This window comes from Ambystoma mexicanum, chromosome 2q (assembly GCF_040938575.1).
Source record: "Ambystoma mexicanum isolate Mex_15411 chromosome 2q, UKY_AmexF1_1, whole genome shotgun sequence".
Classification (NCBI taxonomy): domain Eukaryota; kingdom Metazoa; phylum Chordata; class Amphibia; order Caudata; family Ambystomatidae; genus Ambystoma; species Ambystoma mexicanum.
This window is the reverse complement of record NC_090924.1, coordinates 233,044,185-233,060,491: the sequence shown is the minus strand read 5'-3', so window position 1 is coordinate 233,060,491 and position 16,307 is coordinate 233,044,185. Positions and strand designations below refer to the sequence as shown.

The following is a 16,307-nucleotide window of genomic DNA, read 5'->3' as shown; positions in this document are numbered from 1 at the left end:
AGTTCGCAGGATGAACAGGACACGAATCCCAGACGCTCCAGCACAGACGGAGGAAGAGATGAACGTGGAACCGGAGCAGGAATGAAGGACAAGGGAACAAAAGAACAAGTTACTTACCAACTGGTAATTTTCTTTTGACTGGATGTTCCTCCCACGTATTCCTCATCTTTGATATACGTATCTCGCCCAGCAAAAGCAAAACATACGGCCAGCGAGGGAAGTGGATAAAGAGGTTTTTCACTGCGTTGCAGGAACCAGGGCTCGGAGTGGTGATTCCTGGACTACAGATCCCAGCATGCCTTTCTTCAATTGTGCAGCGATAGGAAAAATAGAAACCAGAAAATACAAATCTGCTTTTACCATACCCCAGAAAGACTACACTTTGGGACACGAAGAGGGGGAAAGAGGATTGGGTGAACAAGTAGAGGAGCGGAGAGCATGGAGGAACGAAGACGGGAAGGGGAGGGGATCGCCACAGGCAATTAGGAGAGGGGAATCACCTGAGAAGGGGAGGGGAGGGAAAAGGAAACTGAAAAAACTCTGACTATCGAGATGCTGGGCATTCTCTTTTCCCCGTTTTGATTACAGAGTAGTTAATGGAATGAGGAAGCTGCAGGCTACGAGTGGGCATATTAAGGAGGCGATCTACCGACGGTGGGGGGTGCCCTTAAGCGACCTGCTATATTGACAGATCGAAGTTGGAGAGCGAAGGCGCACGACTTCGGTTGAACTTTATTTTCATCACTTGAGACCAGACAGCAGCAGAGGCGTATTGGCAACACCAGGACAAATAACGGCTCAACCGACCACGATAAAGCGGTGGTTCAAGTTTTTTGGGACGTTCATAGCCTTTTTACTTTCATTTATCTGGGACCCTGACGGGAGGCAGCAGTCAACATAAGTCTGTCCTCTCGACATAACCACACGGAAGAAAGAGAAGACGTGGAAAGTGTTTGTGTTCCTAATTGTACCCAGAATTAAAGGTGATTTGATTAACATACCTGACCGTGTCCTGTCTGCTCTTTAACAATGGTGGTAGCAGTGGGATTCAAGAGGAACACCAACATGTCAAACATGGAAGCCGTAATCAAAGCCTTAGCGGAAGGGCAGCTGCAATTGCAGCAATTGATACAGGCACAAGGCACCAGGCCCAACCAGACTGCCAAGCCCTACAGCAAACCATACAGGAAGAGTGCAGCATAAGATCAAGGAAGAGAAGCTCTAAGAATACTGAGGGAAGCAGTGGCCGCCAACAGATCCCAACCAGCCATCCCTCCTACAGTTTTGCAAAAATACCAAGCAGGGGATGATCCCAGTTATTTTTTGTTAATTTCAAGCGGATTGCTAGGGCAGCCCAATGGCCCCAGGACAGATGGGCCTTCTTCCTAGCGCCCCTGCTAACAGGAGTTCTAACAAGGGGCATATCAGGCTCCAAATCCCACAGGGGACACCCATATACAGAGCCAAAAAGACTATCTTGGAGCGGCTTGGGATGGATGAGGAATCATATAGGATCAAGTTCCACGAAACTCGTTTGAAACCTGGGGAAAGCCCAAGGCAACTGTTTTACAGAATTCAAGACCTAACAGAAAAGTGGGTACAACCCAGCACCACCACTGCCGGACAAATAAAGGATAGAATCATGTTGGAGCAATTTGTGGAGGCCTTACCTAGTCCAATACAGAGGTGGGTCAGACAGCACAACCACCTGACACTGCCAGAGGCAATGGACGTGGCCACGGTGTACCAAAAAGCAGGTACACCCCTGTCTTTTCTGAGACCACTGGAAAGCAGCCGCCGGAGCCCGTGGTAGCCTGCCACGAGCCTTACTGAGGTCCCACTTCAGAGCCTACAATTAGGCAAGAATCAAGAATGGCAAGTGGAAGCGGTATACCAAGACCTCAGGTTCCCCAATGTTTTGAGTGTGGGGAGTGGGGCCACATAGCCAGATTTTGCTCCAAGAAACCGAAAACAGAACCCATGGAAATTGGAACAGTTAGGGAGAATTCTCAGACGTGCTAATTCCCTTCACCTTAGAGAGCCCTAGCAACTTTGCTGGATTTTGAGGATTTTTTACCTGTAGAGAGTGTGGCCCTTTTCCCCACTCTCTCATGTGTTTTGAAATGTGTTTTACTCTTGTGTTGTTCGGTTATGGTGTTTTAGAGAACTCCATAGGCATCATCTTTTCATGTGTCACGCAGCACCCTCAGTGCAGTGGCACAGGGAAACCTTTCCAGGCTTTCCCAAGGTTTAAATACCTTCCCTGGGATAAACTACTGTTTCCCAGAGAAGGTAAAGTGAAATGACTTTACTAGTCTTTTAAAATTCCTAGATCCAGCCCACCCTATCTTACTATATAGAGTACTGGAGGGATTACTTAGTATCCCCTGTCTCTAGATAGTCATGTAGAAGTCAAATTCTACCCTTTCCTCTCAAAATGGCTGGTTGCAGTGGTTTTACAACGAACTACCATGATATTTCCCAACTGCGAACACCGGTAGCATTACATCGCAGAGCCATGTTTTTCAAGATGGCATCTGAGCCACCTATGTTTAAACAGGCCCAGGTCTTCTGTTTTTCGCCATTTGTTTGTGGAAAGGTCAATCTAGAGTTTTGCTCTGCGCGCCAAACTTAGTTTGGTTCCTTTGTTCGTTCCCCTTTGGCGGGCTTCAGGACTGAAGACTGCCTCTGCGCCCGAGTGTCTGGGGTGGGCAGGAAGTGAGGGAGGGGCGCGAAACTCCCTGTGCTCGGTCTCCTAAGAGACCCAAATGCACTCTGGTATGATTGGCTGGCTGACTGTCCGGCAAGGACAGCCACCCTGCTGGGTGAATGACAGCCAGGCTAGAATCAATGGGAGAGAACTGGATAAAAGGCAAGTCTCTTGGCTTGGAAAGCAGAGTCGACCACTGGAACGAAAGAACCGAAGACGAGCTTGAAGAGGACGGCTGCTGCAACTCCTGGGCTGTTAATTTGCCCGGTGAAGCCCTGCTGCAGGTCCGAATTGCTATGTTCATCTCGACAGAGAAGCCCTACAAGGACAACTTCTCCCTTTGAGTTGGTGGGACCAATCAACTCGACACCAAGCCACCTGGATACCGTTCTCGGAGCGGGTTGTATTTTCCTCAGAGTGCTGAAGGAAACCGAAAAACCAGGGAGAGGGACACCAGTTTATGTGCTTTACTACAGCTACCGGAATCGAAGATTAGCCAAGTGCCAGCTTTTTGACAGGTCCCAGTGCAGTGCAGGAGTCCCCCGACGGCTTCCCTCTTGTCCCCACGACTGAGGCTCAAGAACAGCAAGATCTGCAGGAACAGAAGCTGCATCTTTTTCTTCATTTGTAAAGTACTGTGAAACGAGACAGAGTACTTGCCTCTCGCGGTGAAAGTGCTTGAAACTTTCACAGCTAGCAGGCCAAATCAGCTTGTGACCCAACATATAATTATTCTTTTTACAAACTACTTCTGAGAACTTCTACAGAGACTTTACCGTTTACTTACCAGAACCGTTTTACCCTATTGAAGACTAAGCCCATTGACTTTGGCCTAGCCTATTGAATTGACTTCTGGTGAACCCAAAGTATCTGTACTGTCTAAGAATAATTGTAATCCTTTTATGTTCTAAACCTATTCCTTTTTGCTCCTCCTTTAAAGTATTATGAATGCCATTTTGCTCCTCCTTCAAATTAGTCTGAATGCCTCAAACTTAACGAGCATAGTACTGAAGTACATTTGTGTATGATATTTAACTGCCTCCTTCTAGTGAATGTTTTATAACTGTTGAATAAATTAATAAGTGTTTAACCAAGAAACCTTGAGTGTAAGAGTTTATTTGAACACCTGTGATTGTAGACCTCTTTGTAACATCATTACAGCTCAATTCCCTCTTGAGATAAGCCTGGCTGATCAGCTCCGCTACCAAAAACTGTGTAGTACAGACTTATACCAAAGGTTGGTTTGGCTTACACCTGTAGTCATAGTTGTGTGGAGTGGTCCCAAAGGGTACTGCATACAAACTCTGCTTAACAGGGACACTGCAGTCACAAGAAAGTGAAAGGAAAAGATTGCCCTGTGTAATAGAGGGGACGGTAGACGGACATCCGGCACAGGCGATGATGGACAGCGCTAGCAGCCAGACAGCTATCCAGCCACATGTCAGCAACACCGAGGACAATAAGGTGAGAAAATAAGTGGTAAAATGTGTGCATGGGGATATCAAGGAGTATGCAACACGGGACATCACATTGGGGTTAAAGGGCGACCAAGTTCCCATACGAGCCGCAGTCATCCCCACACTCCCAGCACCAGTTCTGATAGGAACAGACTTACCTATGTTTGAAAAATGGTTGCAAGAAGCCCCTTATTACGGGACAGAACTGGAAAGGCATCCTACAAAGACATGCCTAACCCGAGCCCAGAAAAGAATGGCCAAAGCTAAGGGGAAAGACCAATGTCCCGACATAGCCGTAGTGAATTTGAAGGTTGATGAACATATTCCTTTTTTTCGTACAGAAACTGGTTTACCAAACACACCAGTCACAACGCCATATTTTAAAGAAAATCAAGGTCTCCTCTACTGGGTGACCAGAGGCACGGACCATCAAAAGAAAGAGCAGCTGCTGGTGCAACAATCGTACAGAGAGAGGTTGGTGCAGTTAGCACACAACCACACTACAGGGAGGCATATGGCTGAACACATGACCATAAAAAGACTACTGCAGACTACCCAGTCCACTCTCCCCCTCTTCTTGTCCCAAAAGTGTAGGCTTTCTGGGAGTAAGTGCAGATTTGTAGGCGTTTAGTATTTTCTGTTTTTTGTTTTTACCATCACTGCACGATTAAAGATGAAAGGCATGCTAGGATATGTAGTCCTGGATTCACCACTCTGAGTCCTGGTTCCTGCAATACTGAAAAATCCCTTAATCCACTTCCTTCGTATGTTTTGCTTTTGCTCATCCTGACCTACACAGACTGCCATCGACCAAGAGTCATCGTGCTACCGTATTCTCGGTTGTCTGACAAAGCCAGCACGGCCAGCCCTGTAGGTTTTTCTCTGGTCGCACGAGTCGGAGTGCTACCTTCTGCTGTCACGCCCTTGGAGCCCCGAAGTTCATCCTCACAAACTCCCCTCAAGGGAAAGGGACCCAAGCCACCAACTGATATTTTCCCGGTTTGTGAACAGTCACAAATGTGTAGGGCTGTGGAGTGAGAAACCACCTAAGCACCCTGTGGTTCGAATCTTTTTTGCACAGTCAACCAAAGTAACAGCGCATGATCAGTGAATATTGTAAAGTGTCTTCCCAGTAGGTAGTACCGTAGGGTCTCGGTGGCCCATTTAATTGCCAAACATTCTTTCTCCAAGGTGGAATACAGGAGTTCATGAGGCAATAGCTTTCTGCTGATAAAGGCTATTGGCCGTAAATCAGCTTGCGAGCCTTGAGAGAAAGGCCCCAAGCCCACACCCTGATGCATCGGCCTGCAAGAAGAATTTCTAAGTGAAGTCTGGACAATGAAGTACCGGTTGGCTGGAAATCATATTAATCAGGGAATGAAATGCCTTTGTGGCTTCTTCCGTGATCACCAATGGCCGGTTGGTTTTCAGGGCATCCGTTAGGGGGGCTGCTATTGTGGAAAAGTGAGGAAGAAATCTTCGGTAATATCTCACAAATCCCAAAAAAGGCTCAGGCCTTTTTTCTGGTGGTGGGCACTTGAAGTGTTTTCAAAGCTTGCACTTTGTCCAGTAGCGAGGTTATCAACCCTTTCCCTACTGAATATCCCAGATATTTTGTTGTTTCTGCAGCCATTTTTGTTTTTTTGGGGTTTGTTTTCAACCAAGCTTTTTGTAAGGACTTGATCACCTGCAGTAAATGAGACAGATGTTCCTCCCAAGTGCTGCTAAATATGACTGTCGTCCAGGTATGCAGCTGCATAGTTGTCATGGGGTTTTAGGATTTGGTCCATGTAGCTGGAGCCCCATGCAACCCAAATTGCAAATAAGTGAGCAGAAACAATTCCTGTGGGGTGGCAAATGCTGCTTTCTCTTGGTCGTCCTGGTTGAGAGGGATCTGCCCGTACCCGTTGGTTAAGTCCAGTGTACTCAAGTATGATGCAGCCCCTAGTTTTTCAATCAACTAATCTATCCCTGGCATCGGATACGCTTCATAGTACGAGATTGCATTTAGATGTCTGAAATCCAAGCAAAATCTGGTGTTACCATCCGGTTTTCGTACTAGAACCACCGGGGAACACCAGGCGCTCTTGGAGGGTACTATTGTACCCAGTTTTAATATTTCCTTGATTTCTCGGGCTATATCCTCCCTTTTGGCTTCTGGTATTCTATATAGTCCGAGTCTCACTATCTTCCCTGGTTCAGTCTTTATAGCGTGTGAAGCTGGTTTGTTCTGCCGGGAGTCCAGAAAACACCCCAGCCACAGGCTACAATTTGGAAAACAACTCCGCTATTTGTTCCGTTTGTAAATTCTCTCCTAGCGTTACATCCTATAAACCACTAGGATTGTGGGGAAGGATTTTCTCGTTTACTGACAAATTGGAGGTTGTTATACACAAAATGGGCGTGGCATCTTTCCACAACTTGAGCATATTTATGTGGTAATTTCGGTGTTTCGGCCCAACTATCCAGCTGTTCCACTTCATAATTTACGGGACCCAACACTTTTGTTATCCAATATGGGCCCTTCCATTGAGCTAAAATCTTATTTGCGGAAGTGGGTAATAAGGCCAGCACCTTATCCAGAATCTAAGCCTGGCCCCTTTGCCATAATACTTTTCTTGTTGGATTTGGGCTCGTCCAAGATTCTTTTGTGCATATTTCTGAAGTTTTCCAAGATGGTTCTGTAGATCCTTCACATAATCGGTTAGGTTGGTCTCTTCTTGGTTCTCCCATGTTTCCTTTAACAGCCCATGTATGGATCTTGGTTGCCTCCCAAATAACAGTTCAAATGGGGAAAATGCTGTTGAGGATTCTGGAATGTCCCGTAACACAATCAAAACCCAGTCTAGGGCCCCATCCCAGTGGGGCTGGTGGCACGACGTATCATTTGCTTTATGGCCGGGTTATATCTCTCCACCAGCCCATCTGTTTGCGGAATACAGAGGTTTTCAGATGATTAATTTCCAATGTTTTGCACACTTCCCTCATTACTACGGACATGAAGTTGCTTCCCTGATCAGTAATGATTTCCTAGGGAATTCCCACTCTGGCCAAATATGGTAGCAGAGCATCACAAACTTGCTTGGCCGAGGTCCCTCTTAATGGAGATGCCTCTGGATACCTTGTAGCATAGTAGACTACTACCAACAGATATTTGTATCCCCAACTGCTAGGCTCTAAGGGCCCCAAAATGTCATCCTGATTCTTTGAAAGGGTTCTCGGATTATGGGCAGTTCTGCAGGGGAGCTCTAGGAGGGATGTGGGTCTTTCGGCAAGTGGAACAGTTCTGACAATATCTGCTTACTTCGGCATAGATTCCCGGCCAGTAGTAGTGGAGGAGCGGGGAGCATGGAGGAACGAAGACGGGAGAGGGAGGGGATTGCCACTGGCAATTAGAAGAGGGGAACACCTGAGGAGGGGAGGGAAAAAGGAAACGGACAATGCTGGGCGTTCTCTTTTCTCCGTTTTGATTGCAGAGTAGGGAATGGATTGAGGATGCTGCAGGCTACGAGTGGTCATATTAAGGAGGCGAGCTACCAATGGTGGAGGTGCCCGTACTCGCGTCCTGCTAAATTGACAGAACGAAGTTGGAGAGCAAAGACACACGACTTTGGTTGAACTTTACTTTCTGCATTTGAGACCAGACGGTGAGCCCGGCAGCGGAAGCGTATTGGCAACGCAGGACAGATAACGACTCACCGGACCATGCGAAAGCGGTGGTTCTTGTTTTCTGGGACGTTCATAGCCTTTTTACTTTCATTTATTTGGGACTCGGACAGGAGGCAGCAGTCCACATAAGTCTGCCCTCATGACATAACCACACGGAAGAAAGAGAAGCCGTGGAAAGTGTGCGTTCCTAATTGTACCCATAATTAAAGGTTATTTGATTTATGTACCTGACAGTGTCCTGCCTGCTCTTTAACAGCCTCCCAAATTGATTAAATTTTTCTCCGAAGGTTATGAAAAGGCAAAACTGGGTCCTTCTGGGGACCCTGGTCCAGGATCAGTGTCATGGCATCCTGCTCGTAAATTGGTGAAGGCCTACTCCAACCCATGTACTCAGTGACTCTCGCTTCTGAACTTTGGGGACTGTCAGAACTCTATACAGTACCCTTGGGCCACAGTCTTCAGTACCAACTGGTCTGTAGTTATCCCCTCCCATGCCTGAAGGAACGATGTTAGCCGGCCCACGACTGGGGAGGCATGGGAAAGGACCCAGATCTTCGGGTCATTTTGAACCTGAGGCCTGTTAGCCTATGGGAGTAGAGTTCCTAGAGTTCTGGCTCCTTCCTTTCCCACACTGCTGATCCGTTTGGGGATACATGGTGTTGTATCCGCTGGTTCCTTGTGGAGAGGACCAATTATTTCCCCGAGGTGTACTGGTTTTGAGGGAAGCGGTGGCCACGAAAAAGGCGTCTGGATCCAGTTCCCCGCCTTGTGGAGGGCTTTTGTGTGATTTGATCTAGCGTTTTAAGAGTGTCATGCTCCTTCTTTGCAGTCTCGAGAACTTCATCGACTGCTCCCCAAATAGGTTGGATTCTTCCAACGGTTTATTAAGTGACACTTCAGTTTCTGGCTTGAACCCAGAGTTTCTTAGCCACACATGTCTCTTTAGGAGGGTACCCTGAGCCAACGATCAACCCCCCTGTCTCAGTGGAATCCAAAGTGTTTTTGAGTATACTTGGGTTTACTTTTCTGCCCTCGGTCACCGTGGACAAAAGACGAGTCTGTAGCAGTTCAGAAACCTCCTGCAGGCCTTCCTGTAACATGGCCCATTGAGCATCCACGTAGCTGGCTAACAAAGTAATATAGTTAGCGTTGTGCGCAGAAAAAGCCGCTGCAACCGTGACCCTCTTTCCTGGGGCGTAGAGTCTTTCACACCTTGTCAGGGGAGGCTTCCCCGGTTGACAGGGGAACCCCTCCCCTTTTCCTCATAGTGGTCACCACCAGTGAGTCTGGAGTGGAGTGACCTCTAATATAAAGGGGATCAGAGGGGGAAGGCTGAAATAACTTTTCTATCCTTGAATTAACTGCTCTTGTGAGGGCAGGTGTTGATAAGGTGGGAGCCAGAGGCTTTTTTAATTGAGTTTATAAGAGGAATAGCCTGGCTGGTGGCGGTTTCTCTTTAAGAATGCCCTCTACGAAGTCAGCCTCAGGAACCGCTTCATCGGTGGCGATCTTGAAATGTTCTGCTGCTTTGCGCAACATGGCATTAAACATCATTTGATCATCCACTGGAGAGGGCAATCTAGTGGGAGTGGTCTGCAGGGAATCTAAACACAGGGCATCAGGATCTGGTGAAGTATTTGGAGACTGCCAAGGCGGAGGGTCACATATCCAAGCCCCCCCCCCCCCCAATACTCCTCTATGGGGTCATGCATAGCCTCAGGGTCAATGAAAGGATCATCATCCTGAGTGTCCGCAGGGACCTGCACCTCAGTGAGGTCGTAAGTGTACACATCCTCCTCCTGAGAGGGATCAAAGAGTCTTGCAAATGTAGCCACAGGGGTGAAAAGGCATTCTTCCTGTGGTCTTTTGGGGGTGGATTATTCTGAGGGTTAACAAACCTGTCAAGCCTCGCCATACAATTCTCAGATTTCTCCCTAGTCCAAACAGAAGACCTAGAGGGGTCTAGAGGTGGAAAGGGCTCTTGTATACGATCCTCTCACGCTAGCAGTCCAGATTTTTGTTTTAACGCTGAAGAAATACCTTCTTCACCTTCCGAAAACTCTTCCGGGGGACCGCCAGAAGTTGCGTGTCCCTGTGCTTCTCCTTAGGCTTGGTGGAGGGTTCCGGCATTTCCTTCAGCCTATCTTTGGATCTCGACGAATCCTTGGGCTTTCCTGTGAGTGTCGGCAAATCCTTTGACTGTCTCTTATAAGCGTCCGCCGAAACAATTCTCGCAATGCTTTCGGTAACGTCCTCCGCGGTTGTATAGTCTTCGGCAGAACCGGGACATATCATCGGCGGATGCCTTCTTACGATGCCTCTTGACGGTTCTTGGACTTTTGGGGGTAGCGCCCTTCAATTTAGAGTGCCTGGTCGCTAGGCGCATCTGTGGGGAGGGCTGCCGATCCCGACAGTCGGCGGGCACAGCCAAAACTTCTGGTGGGCCCGTTGGTGCTGTGGTCCGCTTCGACCTCGAAGACTGGCCGTGGGTTGTGTGTTTAGTGAGTTGAGAGTGTTCATCTTTGTCGCCGGGGTGTACAGTCCGCATAGCAGTGCCTGAGCAGTGCCTGGCGGGGCTGGGGATAGACGACAGAGCGAGAGCGCTCTGCCGAAAGGTCAACGACCCACGAGTCGGAGGCCTGATCGTCACTGATGCCCTCGTCTCAATCGGCAGTTGCGGCAGCGGGAGAACTCGACCTTCGACATCCCGTAGGCCGCCCACCGCTTGACACAGCGCTCCTTCATTGTCTTCGGACGGAGGAGCTTGCAAGCCGCACAACCTTTTTCTTTGTGATCGAGGGGCAAGAAACAGTTACATCATAGATGCTTATCTCTCCAAGGAAATTTGCCCTTGCAAATGGGACAAAACCTAAAAGGGAGTCCTCTGCATAGCAGATAAGTAAAGTGACGAAGACCAGAGAGGAAAGAGGGAGGAAAGGGAAAGGCGTTCTCAGATTTCCCCACTCTCCCTACTGTGTAGGCCGGCTGGAAGGCCCGCCCATGTGGTCGGCAATGCCATCTGGATCACCATCTGTGGAGGCTTCGGCGGAGATCTGGAACAGCCGGAAGGACGGTCAGGGTGACCTTGAATAATAATATATTCGACTAAAGGTCGATGGAACAGTCAGCAATGGCTCTGGACGAGCTCCGCATAAGGCGACCAGTATGCTGGGCAGAAAAAAACAATCTGAGGGACCTCAACGCGTGAGGGATTTTGGGTACACTACACGTCACGGACAATGTTACAGGCACGCCCATGTTGACGTCTCCTTTCGATTCTCCAAAGACAAGATGCAATACTCTGTGGTGACTACTGAATGTCGGACTGTATGCACAGCATGTGATTCTAAGCAGATTAGCATCAGAATACGCTTTAACATGTAGTTATAAAAATACTATATTTATTTATGGCCAATCAAACACTATAAAAATGACTAAGCAAGTAACAATATCACAACACTCACAGTAGCCAGTACAGTAAAACCACAATGCCACCACAGTACTGAAAGAAAAAGAATGGTGAGATTTGCAATGGCAGTCCACAAGAATGCAACCCTAACTTTAGAAGTACAACACTAATTTGACTGGGGCCTTGTGCACCCTGAAAGTCCACAAAGTTTTCAGTAGTTTTGTGAGCCAGGAAAAAGTTAGGTGGGAGGTCTTGTGGGTGGGAAAACAGTTCCCAGAGTATCTATTCTAGTAAATAAAATGGTCCCCATCTTTAAGAGGGTTTTCAGCAACACGTTTTGCCAAAGCCAAACAAAAGAAAAACAAAGTGTACAAAACTTTTATAGGTCAAGATGGGGGCGAGGGTTAGCATTGCTGTAACGCACTCGTGTACTCTGGTTTCTCTTCAGACTTTGCATGTATTTAAAGGGTTGTCAGAGGTTGGTTTTCCAGTCGTTGGTTTTGGTCACCAGAGCCCAGGATACGTGGGTGCAAGAGAGTTCCCGATTGGACACAAGCTGGTGCCACCTGTTCTGGTCGATGAATGCAACTCACACGGATGCAGCACTCCTACAGGCAGTGGACCAGACACAAGGAAGCCAGTTTTGACAATTGTCACACATAAATGGTGACACAAAGGTACAGCGCTGTTGCGGTTAGTCAGCCTCCCATCTCTGTTCCCGTTGAAGCTGAAATGCCTAAATTTCACAGGTGGGACTTCCAAGCCGAAGCTCAGAACCACAACGCCTCGACCGCTGGAGCCCAAACTGGAGTTGGTCAGTCCACAGGATGGTCCCAGGAATGCTTCCAAAGACTCCAGATGGATGGGCACTGAGCAGAGGTCGAGAATGGTTGGTACCACCGCTCCAAGGGTCAAAGCACCACCAAAGGCTTTAAGATCACCAGCCAGACAGGGCTCCACCGGGACTGCAGCAAGAGTTGGCTGCCAGGCCTTCATAGGACGGTCAACCAGTCTTCACAGCTGGGTATGATACTTGGCTCCTTGCAAGATTTCTTCAGGATCTGAGACATGGCTGCAGGACTACTCTTATCCAGAAACTCAGCCCACCCAAAGGAAGATCTGCCTCTCATACAAACACCAGCAGTGGTCCAATCAGGGCCACCGATGATAAAACTCATGCATACACCACCCACAGACTTCCAGAAAACAGTTTGTTGATTGGGACCAGACAGTCCCAGCTCACTTCCTGGGAAGACACACACGGCCCTGCACTAGCATGCGGAAACCAAGGCTTTCCCGGGCAATGCGTGATCATAAACAGATTTTCCTGACTGGGCAAGCAAGAAGGCCACAGATCAAGATGTCCAAAAAAACTAGCAAAAACCTTGTGGCATGGCCATGTTGGGGCACTAGCCACAGTTAGTAGACAAACGCTGTAAGGCTAACGAAAAGTATTGCAAAAACAGTCAAAATGCAACTGCTGCCAAGATTTTGTCTTTAGGGACATGTAAAGTACCCATAAAATGGTGTAGTCTAGGGTCATACAAAAGAAAGCCAATCGCACTACATTGTAAGATGCTTTGTGCAATTATAAAAAGTTACCAAAAATATAGATAACATGTCTAAAGAAAATGGAAACCCAGTACTGATAGCCTTAAGGACTGGTCAGTCCCCCCATAACAATGAGCACAAGTGGAGTGAAGCTGAAGGCTTCACTTCACTGTAAAAAGTCAGGACAGAGTTGAAAAGAAAAAAATATAGGGGTCCATAGAAATGGAAAGTTGCTATAAAGAGAAAACCTTCCTAACGCTAACCACCACCAGACTAAGGGACAGGGGAAACTAGTCCACCGTAGGATGAGTCTCCTGTTCCAGTCAGCTATCCCAGTTGGAGAGCCCATCAACATTGCAATGTTTGGGAGCTGGCCTATGCTCAATGATGAAGTCAAAGTGCTGAAGACTCATGGTTCACCTGAGCAACTTTGGATTCTCTCCTTACCCATACCTTCACCCTTTTTGATTTATTTTATTTTTATTTTTGTCAGTCTTGCTGTTACCCTCATTTAGTGTTTACCTAGCTATGCCGCTACATCAGAACTCTCCTGCTAAAACTGTTGCTGCATTAATATCTTACTGTCTCGTTGTTGCCATGTTTATATCTTGGCTGACACCTCTTTTTCTGAGATCTGAAGTTGCTCATTCACGCTCTGCTGCACAACGAGGCACTAATACATAGTATGCAAGAAATCTAACTTCCAAAAGAGCAGCAATAATAACTTTGTGTGCAGTATATATGACCAATAATCCTTCTAGAAGTTTAATTATTTTTATGCACAGTGAAAAGTAGCTCTTTGTAGCTGGTGTACAGGAAACCAGGCTCTTTTAGGTGATAGCCAGGAGCTAAAAAGATCCCAGCCATTTCGGACCCTGAAATGCATACAGAGCAGTCCGATCATAACGTTCCTATGTATTTGCAAAACAGTCTAGCAGTACGCAAATAACTCTTCCAGTCAGTAATCTTGAATATCAGATTCCATGAAACAGCAATGTGGTTTTCTTTTTTTCCATAATTAACATTACTACCATACACTGTAGTAGACATTCAAATTCACGAACTGAAAGGATACAAAGCTTTTCATCATCCTGAAATGTGAAGTAGAGTTTTACAAAGAATGGGTGATCCAGACGTGACATTACATCCCTCTCTCTCGTGACGTATGGTACCTTGTTCTCTTTTATGATGTGACGCTTCTCTAAAATCTTTACTGCAAAACAAAAATAAAAATAATGTACTCTAATTCACTTCCACTTTAAAATTAAAAGGAAAACACGTTTTTTTGCTCAACACCGTAGGACAATGCAATTCTTTTTAAAAATGAGCATCCATCGATACCAAGAATCAAGTTCAGTTTATGACTGTGTGCAGAGTTGTAGCTGCAATACAGTGCTTCAATGGCGGCCATATCCTAGAAAACGGTTCCAAGGAACATCACAGTAAATATGAATGCACATACAAGCACGTGGAAATTGCTAAAGAAAATCTTTTGATGATGTTTGTGTGGTGGTGAATTATTGACATGCAGAAAACACACCAATCTATTAACAGTGGCATATAAAAGAGTTTAAGAGTGAAAATACACACTACATTGTAAAAACAAGGACACAAAAAAAAGACTAATGGTAAAAAAAAAATCCTTGTTGAGCAGGTTTGACACACAACATATGATTTTTATTACAATGTGAGCTCAAGTGCTAAGTATCTTTTTAGCAAATTAATTTTTTACTTAATTTGAGAAAACGTATACATGGAAAACATCAGAGCAAGTACATGGCAGACGGAGTGAATCAATGAACTAGGAACATAAGAAGGTTATGCCAAACTAGCAATGAATTCAACAATTACTTACCTTTGGCAGTTTACTATAATATATGAACATTCTCTCACATATTTGTCATCTTTTGAAAATGGAGAGGCCATCTGGAACCCAAATATCTTTGAAAAGCCAGCAGGTGGTGTTGGTGTGGCTTCATACTGGCTCCATGACAGCATCATGGTTGACAACTGTGCTGCTAATGATGCAGCTGGTAAATGTATAACATAGTGGCATGTGTACACATAGAGCAAGGGTCTGCCACCAGTGGCTCTCAATATGGTGCACTACTACTCCAGAGGGAGCTAAACAGTACTGTTAATGAGGGATTTGGGGAGTTGCAGTCCAAAACCTCTTGAGTCTTAGGTTGCAAAACTGTGCTATAGAGCATCCTCTCTAAATGAAGACAACAACTTATCTTCCATTTTAGAGGGATGCGGATGAGAATACACTAGGATCCTTTTACCAGTGGTTAAAGTCATAGGCTACATTTAGAAAACAGATATGATCTTACAGGGTCCTCTTTTGCTCAGAGAAGATTTCTTACTCCTCATGGGAATATTGCCACAAGCCAATGGCTCGAGGCCAGTGAACATTTTGAGCCCTGCTGAAATGATAGTTTTGGAAATGATCTACATAGTCTCAACGGAAAACTACAGGTTATTGTCCCGAAATGGAAGGCTTCAGAGGAAAGGAGTTTAACAACCCTTTAAAAGAAAGGTTTAACACTGCTCTGTGGGTTCCCCTGAACAGAGTGATAGCTTGTAAGTATCTTTTACCGTTCCTATATTTAAGCAATTCTAGGCAAAGATCAGAAAAAAACAAGCAAAATGAATGCTGGAGCACAGGACACCAGGTCCTTCTTGCCCAATCGTATTCTGCAAGAATTGCAGAGGCTCCATACCTTCTCCACTTACAAGGCCAATATCATTATCTGAAGATCAAAATTCCAAAACACAGCCAGCGTATCCCAAGAGAAGATCTGGCTGGGGTCTCTGGAGCAGAAGAGGTGACATTTCTAGTTCTAGCAAGATGCAAACCGATCGCCCCGAGGATGACCTTGCATCAAAGATGCAAACAGTCATCTCGAGGTACAGTTTCTATTCATAAGGCATCATCCGGCCAGCTGAGGGCATCCGTCAGGACATTTCCCTGTCCCTACCAGATGAGTTAATGAGAAACAATCACTCTTTAACAGGACACAGATTGAGGGTTTTCGGAGATAATGCAGAGGATCAGGTCTTCGCCTGGCTGGACACAAGAAGGGATGCTGGACTACTTCAGGAGACATCCTTCAGCAGGCTATTCTTCCTCGCTCCAACGTAGAGCTGAAGAATAGCTGCAGACGTCCTCTTATCCAAAATCTGAGCTGGAGGCAAGTCCACCAATGGTAGGGATCTGCACCATTCGAACAGCTAGTAGTTTAGCAATCAGGGACAACTACTGGTTTCACGTTCGCCACAGTAGCAGACTTTTTGGCACCAAGGATGTTGACTGAAACTAGACTGTGCCAGGCCACTTTCTGTGGGACCCACGCACAGACAAATGCGTGTAGACAGACATGCGCACACAGAAAGACGCGCTTTCCCAGGCAAGTGCATGACCTTATACAGACTTTCCTGACCTGAGAGGGCAGGAAGAAGGCCAAACTGCAATATGAACAAAGAACAAGCGAAAACCTTGTGGCACAGC

At 46.5% G+C, this 16,307-nt stretch overlaps 1 protein-coding gene across 1 annotated transcript in view; it reads right to left on the bottom strand.

Moving 5' to 3' along the window:
* PDPK1 (3-phosphoinositide dependent protein kinase 1) overlaps positions 1-16,307 on the bottom strand; it is a 1,145,521-nt gene that overhangs the window by 895,584 nt on the left and 233,630 nt on the right. Inside the window, exon 4 of the mRNA XM_069647190.1 lies at positions 13,872-14,009. Coding sequence (XP_069503291.1) covers positions 13,872-14,009 — 138 coding nt within the window. The remainder of the gene's footprint in view (positions 1-13,871; positions 14,010-16,307) is intronic.